Source organism: Anolis carolinensis, chromosome 4 (assembly GCF_035594765.1).
Source record: "Anolis carolinensis isolate JA03-04 chromosome 4, rAnoCar3.1.pri, whole genome shotgun sequence".
NCBI classification, from domain to species: Eukaryota; Metazoa; Chordata; class Lepidosauria; order Squamata; family Dactyloidae; genus Anolis; species Anolis carolinensis.
Genome location: NC_085844.1, coordinates 9,764,713 through 9,787,844, shown reverse-complemented (window position 1 = coordinate 9,787,844; position 23,132 = coordinate 9,764,713). Strand labels below are relative to the sequence as shown.

General features: G+C 38.4%; 1 protein-coding gene across 3 annotated transcripts in view; it reads right to left on the bottom strand.

Moving 5' to 3' along the window:
* Positions 1 to 4,302: 4,302 nt before the first annotated feature.
* kcnk9 (potassium two pore domain channel subfamily K member 9) overlaps positions 4,303 to 23,132 on the bottom strand; it is a 111,280-nt gene continuing 92,450 nt past the window's right edge. For all 3 annotated transcript variants that reach the window (XM_062979975.1, XM_062979976.1, XM_003219472.4), the window contains one exon: positions 4,303 to 19,580. In XM_062979975.1, coding sequence (XP_062836045.1) covers positions 18,742 to 19,580 — 839 coding nt within the window. In that variant the 3' untranslated portion in view covers positions 4,303 to 18,741. The remainder of the gene's footprint in view (positions 19,581 to 23,132) is intronic.

Here is a 23,132-nt window from a genome sequence, read left to right as displayed (position 1 = left end):
CCCTACGAGATTTAGTTCAGACTGTAAAACAGTTGCCCATGGTGTTAGAACGAACCCAAAGGGTGCTCACCAATGCATCTTCTTCATCCTGGAAAGAAGTCACGAGTGGAGTGCCATCAGCAGGGTTCCGTCCTGGGCCCGGTTCTGTTCAACATCTTTATTAATGACTTAGGCAAAGGGTTCAAAGGCACAAACATCAAGTTTGCAGATTACACCAAATTGAAAGGGATAGCTAACACTTCAGAAGACAGAAGCAGAATCAAAAAGATCTTAACAGACTAGCGAGATGAGCTGAAACTAACAAAATGAAGTTCAACTGGGACAAATGAAAGATACTTCACTTAGGCAGAAAAAATGAAATGCAAAGATACAGAATGGGGGACTATGCCTGGCTTGACAGCAGTACGTGTGGAAAAGATATTGGAGTCCTCGTGGACAACAAGTTAAACATGAGCCAACAATGTGATGTGGCAGCTTGAAAAGCCAATGGGATTTTGGCCTGCATAAATAGGGGAATAGTGTCTAGATACAGGGAAGTCCTGCTCCCCCTTATTCTATTCTGCCTTGGTCAGACCACACCTGGAATATTGTGTCCAATTCTGGGCACTGCAATTGAAGGGAGATGTTGACAAGCTGGAAAGCATCCAGAGGAGGGCAACTAAAATGATCAAGGGTCTGGAGAACAAGCCCTATGAGGAGCGGCTTAAAGAGCTGGGCATGTTTCGCCTGCAGAAGAGAAGGCTGAGAGGAGACCTGATAGCCATGTACAAATACGTGAAGGGAAGTCATAGGGAGGAGGGAGCAAACTTGTTTGCTGCTGCCCTGAAGACTAGGACATGGAACAATGGCTTCAAACTACAGGAAAGGAGATTCCACCTGAACATCAGGAAGAAATTTCTCACAGTGAGAAGGGCTGTTTGGCAGTGGAACTCTCTCCCCCAGACTGTGGTGGAGGCTCCTTCTTTGGAGGCTTTTAAGCAGAGGCTGGATGGCCATCTGTCGGGTGTGCTTTGAATGTGATTTCCTGCTTCTTGGCAGGGGGGTTGGACTGAATAGCTCATGAGGTCTCTTCCAACTCTATTATTATATCATTCTATTATTCTAGTTTCATAATCCCCGATAATTTTTAAAAATAATAATAATCAAAACCTGGAACAAATTCACCATCCTACTGACATGGAAGTCATTGTCCATCACTGCAGAAATTCTATGCAGCTACCTTTAAGGCTCATGGAGTAGCCCAAAGCACCTATCAGCTAAAAAGCCCACACTGGATAGTTTTGAGCTTGAAAATCATCAACAGAAAAATCCCTTACCTAATCTGATTCCTGAAATTCCCAAACCAATCAAAATTCACTCAAAATCTCAAACATGCAGTAAGTGCCATCATATTATTTCAGCTCTGGAGAAGCATACCAGTATGATGATCATGTGAACCATAAATAGTACCTCCTTCTGGAATGGTACCCACCTCAAGCATAATCTTTGAAATGTCCCTTTCTAATATAGAAGGATTGGATGGACTTTGTTAGCATCTGTTCATAAAATCTTTTCTCATCTTTTTTTGGAGCACTGCTTTCTTCCTAACCCAGAATTCCAGATTTATGACTGTCATGAGTTTGTCTGACATAATGCTGGACTTCTTTTGGAGTTCAACAATAAAACGGGATGGTGGGTCCTACAATCATAAGGTCTGGAAGTAACCACAAAGACCATCTAGTCTATCCACAGAGTTATCCCACGCTGGTTAAAGACTTCTAAAGAAGGAATGTCCAACACTATTTGAAATAGTTTATTCCATTGTTGAAAAGCTCTTAGTACCACGAAATTCTTACTAATATTTAAGTGGAATCTCCTTTCTTCTAATTTCTGCCCAAGGATGCAACAAGAAGGAAATTTGTTTCAACTTCTGCATGATATATTTAAATATAGCTCTTCATGTCACATCTGAGTTTTCTATTTACCTACATACATACATATTTCCGGAACAGCATCCTGCCTAATATGGATATGTAGATCTTGTTTCGTGCTAAGGTCCACATTAACTGGATTGAAACGTCCTGGGTCCCACATTGAAGAAGCAAACATGGACAAAACTAAAGGAGGACATAGTTAAAAGTGGGCGGAATTGCAGATGCCACTTTCAAATTTGTTTGGTACACAGTTAAACACATTAAGGAAAAAGACATGTACATTGAAGCATTCTTCTCCCTCAACTTGGCCAAAGTTCCTTCCAGCAACTTTGAATCTAGAAACAGAGCGAGAAAGAGAGAAAACTGTTGCATACTTTCCAAAAAAGAGGAGAGCTTGTCTCCCTCCTCATTTTGTTTTGAATGGAACATTTTAACTGCATATAAATGTTTTGTTCCTTCTCCCTTCTAATGGTAATGCCGGCATCAAAACTTATTGTGAGGGAGTGGGTGTGTTTATGTTTGTTTAGCTCAAATGCTCTTTGTGTTTCTAGGAGTTATGAGCCATTCATTGCAGTTTTATGGTACATCACTCGAGGTACCTGGAAAGTGGAGAGTGCAGTTTTATCCCTATAATGGCTGAGATCCTACTTTGGAATTGTGTAGCATCAATCTCATCCTGGATACCACCTGCCCCATCTATCCAAATTGCAGAACAATGCACAAATGCAGTTTCAGGCAAGTCAGGTTTTAAATGATACCTATCAGAACCTGGAGAAGATCATACAACTTCAATTCAAGAGACGGGGCAGACGGAGAATTTGTTGGCTGCTCTTAAAGAATCAGGAGCAGAGATAGAATGAGATGCATAGAGTATGCCTTGCTAGGCAACATCACCAGATTTGGGGAAGGAGTATTCCCTTGCAGGGAAAGAACTATGCACATTGCCGTCTCAGAATTGAGTACTTATTATGGGAATGCATAGTATTATAAATCATAATGAAGAAAAAACAATTGCTTTTCTCAGGACTAGCTTATTTAATAGAAACGATGCCCTACAGAGTTGCCCTGCAAACTCAGACCCTAACATGGGACTGGGGAACTATATGAACATTTATAATAATATACAGAAAATATCAGGTCAAAAGCTGACTTCCAAAAACTAATAATGTGTTTTCCCACATAAATCCATCTGCATTCAGTTCAAGTCTGCAAAAGCAGAGTTGTACATACAGTACAATTGTACATTTTCTTTCAGTTGCATATTAAGGTGTTCAAAGTTATGCAACATTTCAAATACAAGGATTGCAGAGTGCAAACCAATGTGTAACTCTACATGTTGGGTTTTATGCTATGTAACTGTGATGTTTGATGTTGACCATAGATTGCATCCAGTAAACAGTAAACTGGAGTCTTGATGGTTCTCAAAAGGGCAACATGAAATCAAAATGTACCAAGGGGAACTTGATCCATCCTTTCACTTACATGACTGCCATGTTAATGTGGGATTTGTGTATTGAGAGTGTTTAAATGCAATTTGTGCCATACTTGTATTGCAACTGATTGTATCATCCAGAATGTACCATAGTGTGGAAAGAGTTAATTGCCAAGAAGCTATGATGACCTTGATGTGTGGCTGGAACTAGGGAGTATCCAGACACAAGTGTTTGTGCATAACAATTGCATCAGTTCAGTTCTGTTCAGTTGAGTTCTGTCTGCCTAGAGTTCGAGTCAAGTTCTGTTGGAGAACAGAGCAGTCCTGTGTTCGTCTGTCATCTGCAAGTCTGTTTGTGTTTATTACTGCTGCATAGAGTAAAACTTTGTAAATAGTTTTACCAACGTCTCTGAGTGTCTTTTCGTTCTGCGCTCCACTGTTTCCATCCAACTACTGCTGCGCTACAAATACTCTGACATTCCATACTCAAATGCTAGAAATCCATGAAAGATCACTTCCCCTGAAAAACCTTCTTCCGCAGCAACAGTTGAAAGTGAATGGTAACTAGCCTTGGAAAGGAAAATTAAAAACGTACATGTATGCATGTGTAAAAACATGACTCTGGAAGCTATGCAGAGTCAAGTTTGGTTATGCTTCATTAATAATTGGACAGAGGAGTACCAGCAAATAGCAGGGACTTTCAGATAATTCTGTTCAGTCAGATTGAGACCACTCTTATCAGTATAAGGCAATGTCCAGTATTCCCATTTTTCTTTTAAGCAGTTTAGTCCAACATATGTGGACCAATGAATTTCAATAATAGTAAATAACTGCAAACATCTTCTAACGATAGAAGAATTGATCCTTCACATAGCAGTTGAACAGGGAGTGTGATACCCACAGACTTTATTAAAAATGTGTGTGCGCAATGTACAAAAGAAGCCACACGCATTTGAAAACGTGCCATAGGATTTTTAATGTAAAAATTAGAAAAAAGTGCATTTATTTTACAACACTACAGTAAATGATTCTCTCTGTGTATTTTTTCCCTCTTTTTTGTAAAGACATTGTAAAATATATACAGGGTTGCTTAGTGCATTCATTACAAAAAGAAAGATGCAATCCCTTGCATAAATTACATATATTTTACAGGGGTTTGCTGTCTACTTGGAGTTGTAAACATTGGTGTGGTACAGTTTTTATTCTTTAAGTAAGCTGCAATACATCGTTTTCTGCTCATTTGACGATTAAGCCACTCTGCTGAATCAAGTATGGCATTTGAAGGCCATGGGTGAGGTTGACCTCTCCCACCACGGAGAAGGCAAAAAAGCAAAATGACATTGAAACAAGATGATTGTTTAATTTTGTTCGCAAAACTAACAGGATCGAACTCCCTGCAACATGATGCTTTTTAATCTGCTCTTCCATCTCTTGACATCACATCTGGTAATAATAATAAAAAAAAACCTGGGGATATTTCCTTGAGATCAAACCAAGTAAGAACACCATGGCATCCTGAAGACTACACACTGTATGGGACTCCAATCTAAAAGGGGTTTTAGTGAGTTTTGTCAATCTCATTGACTGGGTGCTCTAAACTTCTTTCTTACAATTCTATCACACTGGCCTGCTATCTCACCACAGTCATGTTCAATTTTTTCATGTCAGAAGCAACTGTTTTTGGTGTGAAAGAGTCGGCCATCTGCAAGGACGTTGCCCAGGAGACGCCTGGTTATTTTACCGTCCGGTGGGAGCCTTCTCTCATGTCTCCACATGGGAAGCTGGAGCTGACAGATGGGAGCTCACCTGGGAGCTCCCTGGATTCGATGGGAGCTCCCTGGATTCGAACCACCAACCTTTTGGTCAGCAGTCCTGCCAACAAAAGGGTTTAAACCATTGTGCCACTGGGAGCTCCCAATTATGTTCATGTATGAAATAGAAACATACTGCTTTTAGAGTGTTCAGTATTGCACCTTTCTGCATTAGTGCAATGGCATTGCTTTGGCAATGTGTGTTCCCTCAAGCTATCTTCAACACAGCCTCCACAACTTAAACTTCCCTCAGTGTTCCTTCCAATTTATATATATTTTTATTATCTTTATTCTAATTTTGCAACAACAGCAATCTGGGGAAACATTAAAGAATAGAAAATAAATGTGAGGAGGTGGGATACTAGTCTGATTGAAAATAGCAAAGGGAAGAGTGAGAGGGAGAGAAGGAAAACCATGCCCACTGATATCACATGAATGTTGGCCATATTGGATTAGAAAATGAACATTTAGCATCAAAGTAAGTAGTGGAACCCCGGTGGCGAAGTGCGTTAAATCACTGAGCTGATGAACTTGTAGACCGAAAGGTCCCGGGTTCAAACTCCTGGAGTGGCATGAGCGGCCGCTGTTAGCTCCAGCTTCTGCCAACCTAGCAGTTCGAAAACATGCCAATGTGAGTATATCAATAGGTACCGCTCCGGCGGGAAGGTAATCATGCCGGCCACATGACCTTGGAGGTGTCTATGGACAACGCCGGCTCTTCAGCTTAGAAATGGAGATGAGCACCAACCCCCAGAGTCAGACATGACTGGACTTAACGTTAGGGGAAAACCTTTACCTTTACCTAAGTAGTGGGAAGGAAGCTATCTTGAGAGCCATTGACACTTTTACCATCAATGGAAAGGAGTGCTACAGTCATGGAGGGAAGGCAAAATGATAGCAGGATACGCATGGCACCATGTTGTTATCTACCAGCAACAGATGATATTATCCTGCTGAAATTTTGCTTTGCCAGCCTGTGTGATAAAGTCTGTAGATGTCTCGACTGCCTGGAGAACCTTCACCCTTTCCTTGAAGGATCATTTAAGGTGAAACTCAGTGGCAAGCCATTCATCAGTAATAAGTTAAATTCCTTGAAATCTCTCAGATTTATTTTTTCCTGAGCAGGAAATGCCAAATTCACCCTCAGGCTTGGTTTTAAAAGGATATTCTGTGGTACTTCTAGAGTCTATTTCAACAGATGTCAAGCTCTCAGCTAAAGCACGCAACAGCTTCCACCACAATGAATTTGATAGTCTTTTATGTGTCATGGGATCTCTTGCTGTTTTACCTGCACAATCTAACAGTCCGAAATCGTAGCTACATGTTAGATTTTGCCACAGGAATGCCATTGTGAACCTCACCCCTGAGTTACGATCTTCTTTCATCACCAAAATATCTAGGAGAATTCCCCACTCTTAAGTGCTCTTAGCCTGATATGCGTATTCTTTGACCCTACTGCAGTCACTGCTGCACATACAAAATATTACTAATTGGGCTTAGGAAAAGTGACTTCTGATAATACTTCTTAAAATACAGCCTTGCATTCGTGCTATGCCAATCCGTTGTCTTTTTGAGAAGTACAAAAAATGCAACCAAAGTGACAAGCGAAACAGCATCAAAAGACATGTCTCTCATACACACACAAATACATACAAGCGTAATAAATGCAGGCTTCAGAATTGGCATTCTGTCTGGTTGAACACCTTTTGTGTGTTTGGTTTGGAAGAAATCCAAGAATTTCTGTATAAGTCACTGTGTCAAAAATCCGAACACTTTTAACCTCAGAGATGATAGTCTGAATGAACAAATTGCACCTTAATGAGACAGTATCTTTGTGCTTTTTTGGCCTACTAGGAATATTCACCTAACCATCTAGCTGACTATCTGGAGTCATTATTATATGTATCCAGATACCACCTAGCTGAAAGATGGTAAAACTATTTGCAATTCTTAAACCAGAGGGAGATGAAACACAGGTCATACTTACCTTTTGCAGCAAGATCAGGACAAGCTTACTTCCATACAGACCAACTGATTGAACTAATTCATTTTGCCTTATGTTCATGTAGGATCAACTCATGTCAAATTTCAAATGTGATTTGTCCATTCATTAATATTTTTTAAAAACCCAATACTGTTGCTCTTGCTTGACATTTTTACAGCCTTTGACTGCCCAGACTGAGAAGATTTCAGCCACCTTAAACCTCGGTTTTAGAAGAAATGGGAATAGGTTGTCCCTCTATTAGTAGCATTAAAAAGTTATAAATAGAATTCAAAGTTATGCTAAATATAAATGGGGATGTCTCTGGATCCTTTGACTTAGGACATGATACTCAGATGTTTCATATCCTGATGAGATAAAACCACTAGCTATGGAAATTAAGAATTAAACATTAGTTAAAGAGATAAAGTGAGGGGAAACCACCCAGAGTAAAGGTACTCTTTTGGACTGACAAAAGCTTGTTATCTCTAATATTTTTTAAAAAATGCCGATTATATATGGAGTCCAAAATGAAGTATGAGAAATCTGAGCTCATGTGCATCAATTCGGAGTGAAGAACATTGCAGAAACTTCAGGAGAAATATGGCATCGGTCTTTGGGTTTCCTTCACAAGGCCTGCTGAAGTTAGTATATACTTATATACTTGAGTATAAGCCTAGTTTTTCAGTCCTTTTTTTAAGACTGAAAAAACTCCCCTCGGCTTATACTCGGGTGAGGGTCCTGGTTGGCTTATATTTGGGTCAGCTTATACTCAAGAATATATGGTACATTTATTATTTTTCTCTATTATTATTGGTATTATTACATTTATTATTTTTCTCTATTATTGTTGCTACTATTACATTTATTTTACTCTATTATTATTAATAATAATATTAATACATTTATTATTTCACTCTGATCTTATTATTATTATTGTATTTATTATTTTACTCTATTATTACATGTATTATTTTACTCTATTATTATTAAAAGGATACATAAGCACATTTACATTGAAGAAGATGAGAATAATGATTTGATCAGAGTTGGACCGATGCCTCAATTAATGTAATTTTATTTGTATCTATTTTTATTTCTGAAATTTACCACCCTCGGCTTATACTGGAGTCAATGTTTTCCCAGTTTTTTGTGGTAAAATTAGGTGCCTCAGCTTATATTCGGGTCGGCTTATACTCAAGTATATACGATATATGAATTACAAACCGGTCCTTCAATAGATAAAATTCAAAGTGATTCCCTTACCAAGACTAAAACTATCCTTCAGCGATAAACTAAAACTGCCCTTCTGAGATGGAAACTCCTTGAAAGAGACATTATTATCCGTCTCTTACCATGATGAGAAAGAGAATGGTAAATAATCATTTCACCAAGAGTGAAACTATGTTCTTGTCAGTGTTCCACAACCGCTAAAGATGTAGTTGTGGGGACTATTTTCAGTAATGCATAAATCGTACAATTAATCCCAACTAGAGTAGACCCATTGTCTGAGGGGCTTTTATTTAAATGTTGGTTCCTGATTCTACAACTGATTGAGTCTACTTTAGCTGGACCACATCAGTACGATTTAATAATAACAATAAGCAAACAAATACAGAAAATACATTTAGGCCTGTATGTTTTCTAAAAATGTTTTGAAATTATTATTATGATTATTATGATTATGACTATTATATTTTTACAAATATTTTATTCTGTTCATATGTGTTACGCATCACCTAAGAGATCCTGAGCGAGAACCAAGACAGAAGAAAACAAATATGTGTTGTTACTAGCAAGGGAGAAAGATGTGTTCATCAAGGAAACTCTGTGTTGTGGTTAAATAAGGTGTTGGAAATTATGAATATGGACAAATTGACGTATTTACTAAAAAATAATAATGGCATACCAAAAAGGCAAACAAATTGGGACTTGATAAAAAACTATCTAAAGAGAAAAACAAATGACAATGTTAATTTAAATGAATATCCAGTGGCAACAGACCAAATGCAAGAAGATGTAAAGTATCTGTGTATGAGATGGAAGTCAATTTTACTTTTTATTTTATTTGTATCTTTGGTTCATTACTTATACACACACACACACACACACACACACACATATATATATACATATACACACACGTCTATATATATATATATATATATATATATATATATATATATATATATATATTGCTATTTTTTTTGTGTCTCCTTTTGTCCGTCTTCCTACTTATTTTATTGGGTGATCATTTTAATTTGGGGGTTTTTTTTGGTGTGTCGGTTGTTCCTTCCCCATATTCCTTTTTCTTTGTTTCTATGCACATCCCTCACCTTTTCCCCTAATAACCTCTTTGTTTTCATACTCTCGCTGTAAACCTTATTTGAAATATCAATAAAAAAATTATTTAAAAAAAGAAAAAGAAAAGAAACTCTGTGTTGTTATGATAGTCATGCAACTCTTTAGATATTCTTGCACTGCAGGCTGAAGCAGCCCTAGCCAACAGCGAGAAATGCTGAGAGATACAGTCCAATAACATCTTGAGTGCTTTCTCAATCTCACTCCTGCTATGTGTATTCATTCTTATCCGGCAGCAAAAATAGTTTATCAGAAGACTATGGCCAGACTACTGCAAAGCCCACATGATGTCTGTCTGGTTTCATAGCAAAAGAGTTGCTTCCAGCTATTAAGGGAGGCAGAATGTGAAGCCTCCAAATTTTTTATTGTTTGTTTATTGACAGCTGGATCAAAATTGCTATTCCTCTTCCCTGACCAAACCTGTTTCCATTCATACTGTGTCTATTAGATTTTGAAGAACTGTCTGAACTTCTCTCTATAGACCTCAGTTTTAGAAATCGTATCTGGTTTCTCTCTCATCCCAAGCTTCATAAGCCCTTCTCAGGACTTGGAAAAAATTATTATTATTTTAATGATATCTTGGTAGCCCAATAAAGATAATACTCCGAATTTTTATTTTACTATTGGACCAAACAGTCAAGTTTCTCTTTTATCTAGAAAGTTGTAAGTGCTTTATATGTTGCTTGATAACACTAATGAAAAAAAGAAAATGAGTTATAGAAATACGAAGTTTGTACTCATAAGAACATAAAACCTCCCTTGCTGATACCGACCAAAATCTATTATTGTTTTCATCATCAAAAACATGCAACTTACAAAGATTACTTTTGTTTTGTTTTTTATGAAGTCTGTCTTGTGTTGTATACTTCCTGTGAAAATAGAAATTTTTATCAAAAATGGATGTTACATTGGATTATCATAATTAAATAACCTTTGGTACAGTTGTTTTACTTTTTCACAAACCACCCATCTCACTTTGAGATCAGCATTGCAATATCTAGTAGTAAATTTGATAAGTATGAACTTTCTTTGACCTGTTAATTCTTTCCATTCATTTATGACTTTTTACAAAATTGTTTCAAGCCAGTCACTATCACCCAATGCTTAAATTATAAATGTCTTCTAGTGTAATGTTGTCAACCTAAGCAAAGCTTCTTTGGGATATAATTTCTAAGATGATAAGCCTGTCAAGCAAGAATCTGGTGGTACCTCAAAGACTAACGGTTTAGCTGAATAAAACTGAGTCTCCGCTTTGAGTCTCCGTATGGAGAGAGAAGGCAGGATATAAATAAATAAAAACATAATAATAAACATTTATAGATTGTCCATTCTATGAGATGTTGGACTTCGACAAAACTAGGATTGAATCCTTGCTTGGATGGATTGATTGGCACTGAAATTGGGTGACACTATGACTTTATCCTTTTGAAAAGTTGCCACGTGTAATTGTCCCCATGTTCCTGACAGCAAGCTTAGTTCAAATCTGAGCTCGAAAAAAATGGACCTCACCTACTCTATCCCTAGATTTCAAAGAAGTCTTTAAAAATGTTTCTTTATTTCAGTTTCCAGAGACCATCTAACCTTGAATCAAAGGTAACCTAAATGAGGGGTGTTCAAGATTGTTGGGTACTGGGCCCTCAAAGTACAAAGTGGCCCAAAGATTATTACTGATCTGGTTTTGGTTTGTAAATTCATCTGAAGGTAAAACAAAGAATAGTGGATGCCACCCTCCTTGGAATTAAGCCTCTTTCTTCAAGATATGTGATTCACTTTAGTATGAGAATAATTATATTAAAAATTAAAAGAAGCAAATACTCTTCATTCTAAGAGAAGTACTTCTGGGGTCTCTATGAGAGGTAAAATTGGGCAGATCAAATATGGCCCATGAAGGTCTTTGTGCAAATTTTATTTTCTCTTCAGTGTTATTAAACATTATTAAAAGATTTGCACATTTCCTGTAATAATTAAGGGGCTGTTGGATTTGCCCGAAAGGCACTTTTCAACATTATCATATTTTGTGTTAATGCAGAATAAAGAGGAGGAGACATGTCACAGAACCATAGAATATACAGAGTTGGAAGAGACCACACTGGCCATCCAGTCCAACCCCCTGCCTTGCAGGAAAAGCACAATCAAAGCACTCTTGACAGATGGCCATCTGTCATACATGGCCTCTTCCATCTATGAGCTTTAGAAAGGCAAATCTTGGGGGCAAGTCAAAGCAGAGAGCCAACGGGTTGAAAAACAGCCAGGCATGAAACCAATAACAGCAACTTTTAAACTAGGAATTTGATTTTTTTGCCCATGTGGAACAATGTATGAAGTTTGTGGAATGCTTTCCACTATGATAGTTGAATGGGAGTATTTATCAAAGGCACCAGACTAGTGCAATCAGAAGTCAGGCAAGGAAAAAATGCATCTTGGAGCACATTTTCAATTATTGGAGACACGACTCAATCTACTCACAAAGAACCAGTAATGATAAATCCCTTCACTCCCCTGGATTGGTTCTGCTTTTCTGCAACTCAGCCCAGACAACAGGGCTCGCTACCATGAATATTAATTACCAATGAGATGGTGCCATTAATCTTATTTTGGTTTCTTCTTCTTCTTCTTTGAAACGAAAAAGGAAAGAAATATAGCTGTTGTGGGTGTTGACATATACTGGCGTGCCATACATGATCAGCGAGCAAGGTGGGAAAAGGTTGACAAGACAATTAAGACAAAATGAAATGCACTGGCTTAGATCGTTCTTAATTACAATATCCATTTGTCACAACCATAAAAAGAAGCACAGAAAAAACAGGCTGAGAGAGGATTTTGTTGCCAGTTTCGTGGAGGATATTTCCAACTATAGTCTGCCCATATCGACTGGGGCTAGGGAGCCTCAAAAAAGTGAAAAACTACTAAAATTGCTAATTTTTACCTGAGAAGATACTTTGCTAGGCATATCTGGGTTCTCTATCAGTCAGCCATAGAATTACACTGGAGGACCTAGAGCAATGGTTCTCAACCTGTGGGTCCCCAGGTGTTTTGGCCTACAATTTCCAGAAATCCCAGCCAGTTTACCAGCTGTTTGGATTTCTGGGAGTTGAAGGCCAAAACGTCTGGGGAACCACAGGTTGAGAACCACTGGCCTAGACATTCCTTGGAGAGGGCTTGTCATTCAGTGATTAAAGTATTGGGCTAAGATTATGACATCCAGGCTCAAATTGCTATGAAGACCTGAAGATCCTTCATAGGTTTGCTGTGAGGATAAATGGGATGAAACTTGCATTCCACCTTGATGCCTTGGAGAAAATGGTATAATGAGAGTAAAAGGTAAAGTTCGGCTTAATTGTCATTTACACCATTGGAAATGAAAGACCTAGGTGCATGCATACACCCTTTACACCAGGAGTGGCAACCATGTTGAGAGTGGAGTGGCCAAATGTCTCTCTCCCCTTCCACCACTGTTTTTACTAACTCCAAGAGGTAAAGGGGAATACAATAGATTTAGCATCACTAAGCTCTGACCTGAATGGAAGGGTACTTCGTGTCCAGAGTTGCCAGTTACGTTTCTGAATCAAGCAACAGCCAAATTCAAAACCATTTCATGGCAAATGAAAATGAAGCAACCCAATTAATCTAAGAATCTGATAAAAGAATCTGATCCTATGTTACTATTGGGATCCATAGAAGATTCTGCCTTCTACCAGATTGGAAATCTAGCCCAGCATTGTCTACTAAGATGGATTTTCTCTAGGCTCTCCTAAGTAACATTTTTCTCAGAAAGGAGAATAAACAGACAAGACATTTTAAGGCATCTGAGCGCACAGTCCGGATGAGTGTTCCTTCAAGCATGGAGGTCGGTCGTGACCCTCCTTCATTACTCTGCAAAGCACTGGAAATCTTTACTGTTACCTCTAAATGGGGTATTTGTTCACAGAGAAGAAAGCTGATAGCAAGAAGAACAACTCAATCAAAATGTTGGATTGTTGGACCAGCAAAAGGACAAATCAATGGATCCTACAGCAAATCAAAACAGCCTGTATGGTACAGTAATTTGAACATTAGTTCAATACCCTGCTCAGCCACAGAAACTCATTGATGAGTCTGAGAAGAAGGCAAAGGCAAACCCCTTCCATACACACCTCACCAAGAAAATCTCATGATAGATTCATCCTAAGGTTGTCATGTATTGGAAAGGACTTACACTCACATGACAACAAAGATGTGCAAACTCCCATGAGAAGCCAAAATAAGTCTTCGTAAAAGACAATACTGCTCAGAAAAAAATGGAAGGCAGTAGGAAAACAAGAAGGTGGATTGATTCAATAAGAAAGCATTAGCCCTGAGCTTGCAAAACCTGAGGCACTGTCCTGAGAAAGTGAGTAAGCAAGACCTACTGATGGGAGGGGTTCATGGCAGTCTCTCATTCATAAGATCATCATAAATAAAAGCCATCTTGATGGTAATTAAACAACAGCAATAAGAAGGCAAGGACTGCAAGCATTGCCTTCCCATCGCCAACTTTATAGTTTTGGATCTTTGCCACCTTGTATCTCTCTGTGAGGCCACAAAACCATGAATCTCTCCCATAGCATCAGTGGTTTATAATATGGTAAGCTTTTGAGGAAAATGAAATAAAAATGAAGTTGCATTCCTGTGCTCCAAATTGCTTCTCTAATTGGTTCCAAAGCATCTCACTCCTATTCATCCCATCAAAATGTCAAGAAAATGAAGTGTAGCTTAATTCGGAGCTCAAAAAAATGGCTAGCTAGGTCATTCTCAGAGGTGCAGTTCAAAAAACCAACTTCACTAATCTCTTGTTTAGCTGACATTAAAATTTGGAGGCCTCACCTACACTTGTGATAAAGTTTTTTATAGTTAATACAGACCTTGTAAAATATTTCCCTCCAGGTGGGCTTATTATTTTTTTCTGCAGCCAATTATTCCTTTTAATGGACTGCGGTGACTATTTAGAACTTTACTCCAATTGCATTTCCATTTTTCATTGAATCCACAAGGACTAGAAATCTGGATGGTTTTTATCAAAAAACAAGGATCTTTGTAACTAAATGTCTTCATAACTCATTTTGTTATACTCCAAGGCAGTATCTCTCTCATGGTAATGAATGATGTTGATATGAACTCCTTCTCACTGAAAGCAGCATTTCCGATAACATTTTATGCATTACCTTAATCAGATTTTCTCCCCTCTCACTTTGTAAAAGAAATTACACATCTGATTTAAATTTCTCCACTTTAATTATTATAAAATTATTATAATCTCCACTTAAAAGGAACTGAATATTTTAGTTTTAGCTTGATGTTGGGTTGGTGAATTAAATCATAATAGATCGCCATTCAGTCTTTAATCATTTTCCCTCTGTGTTGTCTCCATTGCTTTCTTCTATTGTGGTCAAGTTTTATCTTGTCTAATTCCCCAATTAAAAGGTTGAAAATTCAGATGGGTGCTTTTGAAAAGGCAGTTTCTCTTATGTTTCTTCAAATCCTGAAATGATGCTTAAATTGGTGACTCTTGGACTCAAATTCATTTAAGATCCCTGTCAATAAAAGACAGCCATTAAAATATGCACCTTAAAAGCCCACATCAACACAATGGACATGTCACCAAGTTTACAGACGACACCAAATTGGGAGGGATAGCTAATACTCCAGAAGACAGGAGCAGAATTCAAAATGATCTTAACAGATTAGAGAGATGACTGAAACTAACAAAATGAAGTTCAACAGAGACAAATGCAAGATACTACATGAAATGCAAAGATACAGAATAGGGGATATGTGGCTTAACAAAAGAACATGTGAAGTGGACAACAAGATAAACATGAGCCAGCAATGTGATGCGACAGCCAAAAAAAGTCAATGAGATATTTTGGCCTGCATAAATAAGAGTAGATCCAGGGAAGTCATGCTACCTCTCTAATCGCACTTGGTCAGGCCACACCTGGAATCACATTGTGTCCAATTCTGGGCACCACAATTGAAGGGAGATATCAACAAGCTGGAATGTGTCCAGAGAAAGGCAACTAAAATGTTCAAAGGTCTGGAGAACAAGCCCTATGAGAAGCAGCTTAAAGAGCTGGGCATGTTTAGCCTGCAGAAGAGAAGGCTGAGAGGAGACATGATGAAGGCCATGTAACAAGATGTGAGGGAGAGTCATAGAGCAAGCTTTTTTTTCTGCTGCCCAGGATACTAGGATGCAGAACAATGGCTTCAAATTGCAGGAAAGGAGATTTCACCTGAACATTAGGAAGAACTTCCTAACTGTGAGAACTGTTCAGCAGTGGAACTCTCTGCCCCAGAGTGTGGTGGAGGCTCCTTCTTTGGAGGCTTTTAAGCAGAGGCTAGATGGCCATCTTTCTGGGGTGCTTTGAATGTGATTTTCCAGCTTCTTGGCAGGGGGTTGGACTGGATGGTCCACGAGGTCTCTTCCAACTCTAGGATTCTATGATATGATAATACTCCTTTCTGTTTACCTTTCCCTAGCAAAAAGGCTTTGCATGAGTGTTTCAACTAGACTCTCGATGTTAGCGGGAATATTGTGTGTATGTGTATACATGTCTTCAAACTGCCAGTCAACTTAAGGTAACCCTGTGAATTTTATAAGTTTTCTTGGGCAAGTAGTACTGAGAAGTGACATTGCCAGTTCCTTCCTCATGATAGGTTCCTAATATCCATCTTGCTTCCAATATTATGGAAGGCAAAAATATTCCACAATTCTATAATCTAGTCTATATCCTTTACAACTCCACATTTTTAAATACATGGGTAAAACTTCCGTTTTCCTTCTCTTATTCCCTTCTTTGAGATTTCTTTTAACTTTAACCTGCAGCATTATGCATATTTTCAGACATTAATATTATTTATAGTACTGGAACACAGGGCTCTAGAAAAAGCAGTCATGGGATTTGTAGAAATTGCTAGAGTAAAGGAAAGATGGGAACCAGCCAATGTCATTCATAACCCCTATACTATTATTTCAAATAAGATATTATCTGAGGACAATATTGATATGACGTAAGAACAGTCTTCCACTAACCAAAGCCAATAGATCAATAACTTTAGAGGTTTTAGAAAACAACCGATAGTCATAACATTTAATACTGAGCTAAGTTGGTAGGCCATAATCAGTGCATAATCAGATGTTCTTCACATATATAGAACAATCTAAGATTGGGACTGCCAGAAACATATTACAGATGGCTGCTCACAAATGGCCAGAGCTTGTGGATTCATTACTTTGTAGGCCAGTCCAACCATATAGGGTGAAACTTCCTAAACTCCTTGAAGCAATCCAAATTTGATGTAGAACTGGGTTTGACATCTCCATGTGTACCTTTTTCTTATGTAGTCTAAGTAAAAAATCAAAAACAACAATCTTAGACTTCATATGAAATTCTTAGAAGGCCAAAGCACAAGGATACCATCTTGAGTTCTTCCTGAGACCAACCAAGGCTTCCTGTTATTTACAAATCAAAAACATTCGAGAGACACTCTCTTCATATTACTATTCTCATTATTATTCACATGTAAAAAACAAGGAATGCCCTGCTTTTTTATATAATCAAAAAAAAATATATACATCCACCTCTGTATATCATCCAAACATTCCCAAAATATACTTCCTATACATAAAGGTAGCCGGACATGTTTGAGCACACACACATACCCACAGAGAGAAAATAAAATAGAAGACAATTGTATACAAAAACTGTATAAATTTTAAAAATCAAGAAATAATACAATAACTGTTCCTTTCTCCCATCATAGGATACAAAGGCCACGATCCTGTTGACAATTCCCAGTTAGAGAAGATGCATCAGATTGATTTTTGAATGGTGCTTGATGAATACATCCAATTGATTCAGTGGGTTTGCTCTAGTCCAGAGAAATAATGGGATTTAGGCCATAGAATGCATCTACGATACAAAGTTGTGTCAGTTTGATAGCACTTTAATTATTTATTCTATTTATTTGCTCAGTTTTCATCCCATCTTTCTCAGGGCAGCTAACAATAAATTCCGGTGTCTTCATCCTAAGGAATCCTAATGAGATATTCAAAATTGTTCCAAAACTCTAGTTCTGAGGTTCAAGAGAGAACAAGAGAACTCTTTAGAAGAGAATTCTAAGTACCTTGCCAAATTACAAATCCCAGGATTCTGTAGGATGAAATGCAACAAAGTAGAATCAAACTGATATAACTTTGTAATGCAGATGAACTCATACATACACATATACACACATGCAGAAAAAATTCTCTATGGACATGACAAATACTTAGAACAACCATAATTAACGCAAATGTATTTTAAATCCATGTTCTTTGCAGTTGCGTATGAATTCCATTGACAGGGTTTTGTTTTCCTCTTGTGTTTTTATAATGCATATCAGTTTTACAAAACGCATGCTGTATTTCATTTAAAAAAATAGTTTTGCAAGGATTTGGCCTGGCAAGCAAAAGCAATCCTTCTTTCCCCCACCTTGTTACTTGTTTTAAAATTTTAACAAAATGGTTGATACAATCTAATAAAACCTAGCATTTTAAAAAAGTCTTATCATGATACACTCGCTATATTGACTTGTTTCTGGCGCATGCTTGACTCAGCAAACAATAAAAGGATTCCCAGCTTTTCTTCCACCCCACCCCGATTATTTAATTTTATTTTTCTGGAAGCCATAAGCAGGCCAGAAAACAATTTCTTCAAAGGAAGAAAGGTATAAAAGGAAACCAATACCTGATGCTTAAATATATACTCTTGTTAGTCACATGGCACTGGTAGTAGAATTTGTGCGTGTGCATTCGTACCCAAACGCTCCACACACAGAGACGCACCCGTGTTCTCTTTGACACATACACGCATACACACACACAGAGCGACCTGTTTGTGACAAAAGAGAAAGAGTTTGTTAGGCCAAACATGCCGACTGGCACAGAAAACCTCCCAGCGATGTGTGCAGCTTTGGAATTTGGATACCCACTTCCCATCACCTCGAATCTTTTTTGACTACCGAGGAGGGGGATTCATGTAAGGCATACGTTGCTGGAAAAAAGAAAAAGGTTCATCCATGCTTCATGCTCCAGAGCTGAGTTTCAATGGACGAAGGTCTTTCCCTTTGCATTCTTATTTCCTTTCTTAGCTGAAAAAGGAATTTCTGTTGTCATTTTTTAAAAAAACAACACATACACCAAAACCTTTAGGAATAAAAGATCAAAACCTCCAAAGGCAAACCATTTCAAATGGACTTCCGCCGTCTCATCAGCCGGTGACTATCTGTAAAGCTGTGTAACCCAGGTGAGATGGAGCTGACTGGAGAGGGGAAAAGGCTATTTTTTAATGTGCTTGGCGAGATCTCCTCTATCTTATAGGAGATGGAGTGAAAGTACTGAAGGTTCAGCTTGGAGCTGAAGGAATTTTGGTGGGACACCATCCGGCTGGTGTATTCGTGGGACCTGTAGCACATGCATGAACAATCAGATTGGAGGTCAGCAACTTCGGCCTTGTACCGGGGCCGGCCACGTTGGGAGTCCTCTTGGATGTGAATGATCATGCTGTTGTGGTTCCCTGCCAGGGAGGCCCGCTCTTCTGCCTCCCGTCTCTCCTCCTCAATGTTCATGAACAACCTGAGAACAACCAGATTGAGAAATGCCCCAATGACTGTCAATCCCACTAGGATGTACATAAAGCTAAATGCCACGTAGAGCGGCTTCTTTTGAAGGGCTCCCTTCGTCTGAAGGGCCACGTAGTCCCCAAACCCTATTGTAGTCAATGTGATAAAACAGTAATAGAAGGCCTGGAAAAAACTCCACTCCTCACATTGGGAAAAAGCCGCTGCTCCTATGCAGAGGGTCCCTATGCAAGAGAAGAACCCAACGGCTACCATGTTCTCCATGGACACGTCGGTGCTCCTCATCCTGCAGCACTTTTTCATCCGTTGCAAGAGGTACTTGACAAAGGTGTTCATGCGTTCACCAAGGCTCTGGAACATAACCAGGGTCAACGGGATGCCCAGGGCAGCGTAGCACATGCAGAAAGCCTTCCCAGCATTTGTTCCTGGAGCAGCATGCCCATAACCTGGAGACAGAAAGACAAAAGAGGACAATGACTAAGGAGGAAGCCATTGTTAGTAGGAGCTGGAGCCCCTCTTCCTGAGGAGGATGATAGGAATTGCATTATTGGTTTCACAGTCTAGCGCAGGGGTCCCCAAACTTTTTAAGCAGAGGGCCGGTCCACAATCCTTCAAACTGTTGAGGGGCCAAATTATCATTTAAAAAAAAAATACAAACAAATTCCTATGCATACTGCACATATCTTATTTGTAGTGCAACAATAACAACAATGAAAGAACAATACAATATTTAAAAATGAAAACAATTTTAACCAACATAAACCTATTTGGATTTCAATGGAAAGTGTAACACAATATTAGCATTATATATTACTATATTGAACTATACCACTATACTATTATATAATATGTAATATATAACATATAATTAATATTATTATATGGTATTACTACTAGTATTATATTGTATAACATAATATTATTATCAATATTATATGTATATACAATATATTATATTATTAAAACTGATATAAAATATTATATTATAAAACTGAGGGCAGGGGCCAGGTAAATGACCTTGGAGGGCCGCATCCGGCCCCCGGGCCTTAGTTTGGGGACCCCTGGTCTAGCGGATGTGACTGACGGGACTACCACTGTCTCAGACTCTGTCCAAGAATCTAGGAATGAATGAGGTTGCATTGAATAATGTAGCACATCCCAAGGAGGGTCACATCTTGTAATTGTGTAATAATGATCCTACTTACGGTGGTTTCACTTGGATGTTTTGTCAGATTATTGGGAATAACTCCCAGAATGTCTATCATCATTGGAACCTCAATTTTTAAAAAATTTAAAATGAGAAAATTAAAGAGAAAAGAAAAGAGAAAGCTTGGGTGATTGATGTGACAATTACAAGGCAAGAGAAGAACTGAAGACAAAAAGAGGATAAGTAAAAGTAAGATAAAAGTTTCCCCTGACATTAAGTCCAGGCGTGTCCGACTCTGGGGGTTGGTGCTCATCTCCATTTCTAAGCCGAAGAGCCGGCATTGTCCGTAGAAACCTCCAAGGTCATGAGGCCGGCATGACTGCATGGAACACCGTTACCTTCCTGCCAGAGCGGTACCTATTGATCTACTCACATTTGCATGTTTTCGAACTGCTAGGTTGGCAGAAGTTGGAGCTAACAGTGGGCGCTCACTCCGCTCCCCAGATTTGAACCTGGGACCTTTCGGTCTGCAAGTTCAGCAGCTCAGCACTTTAACACACTGAGCCACCGGAGGCTCCAAAAAAAAGAGGATAAAGATTAAAATTATAACTACTGTTAGTATTATTACTACTAGTATTAATTTGTTGCTGCTGTCATGTGCTTTCAAGTAATTTATGATGACCCTAAGTCAACTCATGGATCTTTTGGAGGGGAGCATATGACTCAACCAGAGGATTTCCATGACCAATTAGGGGTTTGAACTTCATTCTCCAGAATCATAGTCCAATTCTCAAACCGCGACACCATGTTGGTTTGCTTACTACTGCCACTGTCCCTCCATCCTCCCAAAGTGGTGCACAAATATAGGTTGAAATAAACTTACTAAAATAGTATACAATAAAATGCTTAAAAATTAAATAATGAAGCTATTGATTGAAAACCATTAAAACACACACAACACAGACGACAGTTCACCCACCGAACATCCTTTTGCCCCAATCAGTTGAAAAACGAGGGCCTGCTTAAATAATATATTTGCTTATCAATAAAAAGAAGGGGCGACACTGAACTTCAGAGGAATTTTCATAGAATTTTCACCACTAGGAAAGCTCTCTCCCATTCCCCACCACCCAAGTCTCTGTGAATGATGAGATACAGAGGAAGTCTTCTTCTGAAGAGTGCAAAAACAGGCTTATATGGGAAGATATAATCTTTCAGGCAGTGTTAGCCCAAGCTATATAAGGCTCCATAGGTCATAACCAGCACTTTGAATTGCACTCAGAAACAGACCAGTAGCCAATGAACCTGTATGAACAAGATAATTATAAATTGCGTAAAATGTATCATGATTTCAGGCTGCCACAAATCAATGTTCCCCCGTATTAGTGTATAGTAGTCATGTGAACACTGACATGCTGAAGTATGTGTGCTCACATTGCTGCCATTTAATAATATGTGGCATGTTCACCCACACTTTTTTATACCTTCAGCAGGTCCCAGAACCAAACCCCCATGGATACATTAGGCTCACTGTGCTCTTATTCATCCTATGAGCAATGCCCTCCATTACATGCATAAGCCATCCTTCAACAAGTCATGAAATATTTCCCTATGTTCTCTTCTTTGAGTACCTTCTGACAACAACATATGCTGAAGTTGGTTTTCTACAAAGAAATTTGGGGGGAAAGAGATTTGTGACTATGCATAACCTGAAGCTCTTACACATTGGGGTTTTAAAATATTTTATTTTCTTCCTTGGCTTTTAATTCTGTTTCATAATCAAAGTTAATAAAAAGTATGCAATTAAAAATTTAATCAAATAAATCCATTATGAAACCCCAGTTAGTTCATAGTGATTCTATCCAAAAGAAAAATCCATTCAACTGAAAAGCAAACTTGAAGCAAGAACCATAGAGACAGGAATCCAAGGCTCGGTGTAACATCACAATATTAACTTGGTTAAATGCCCAAACAAACAATCATTCTCCAGGAAAAAAATATCCCATTTTGAGGTAACAGCATGCCCACTCTGAACTATCAGACCAGGCATCCCTTTTTGAGAATTGAAAATATGAATATAAAATATATCATATATTAACCCAGTATACTCCAGTATATGCAGTGATGCTATTTATTTCTGCCATGAAAACCAATTTTATTTATTTCTCAAACTAATTGGAAGCAAAGGGTAGGAAGCAGAAAAGAAATCTATATCTGTAGAGTGTGTTTAGTTTGTTTGTTTGTTTGTTTGTTAAAAATAGCACAGCAAACTATTCTTCTTTCCTGCAAATAGTCTTTTGTCTCTAGTGAGTAAGGTCAATCTCCTGCTAGATAGGTTGGAATTTATTTCTCATTCTTGTTTTTGCAAATATATCTAGCTGGAAAAGACCGGAGCATATCTGCACCACAGTGGAATTCAGCCTTCATTACAGAAGCACAATGCCTGGCGATTTCTGTTACCTTCCTGGCAGACAACGATGTTCACTGATTAGACTACTGAGGCAGAGAGACACTCCAGTTATTAAACTTCACAACAGAGTCCTTCAGTTAAAAACAAAATTATGATATGGGGTTCTCTAAGGGGCCGTAGCTCTGACATCGATTATGTGGTTTGTAGGCAGAAGATGTCACATTTAATCCATTTAAATCATATGATAATAACAGATCTTGGAAAAGTTACTTATTGAACTACACCATAACTGCGGCCAATTTTCATCCTTTTAACTTATCAAGCTTTAGAACAGTGGTCCTCAACCTGTGGATCCCCAGATATTTTGGCCTTCAACTGCCAGAAATCCCAACAGCTGGTAAACTGACTGGATTTTTTGGGAGTTGTAGGCCAAAAACCTGG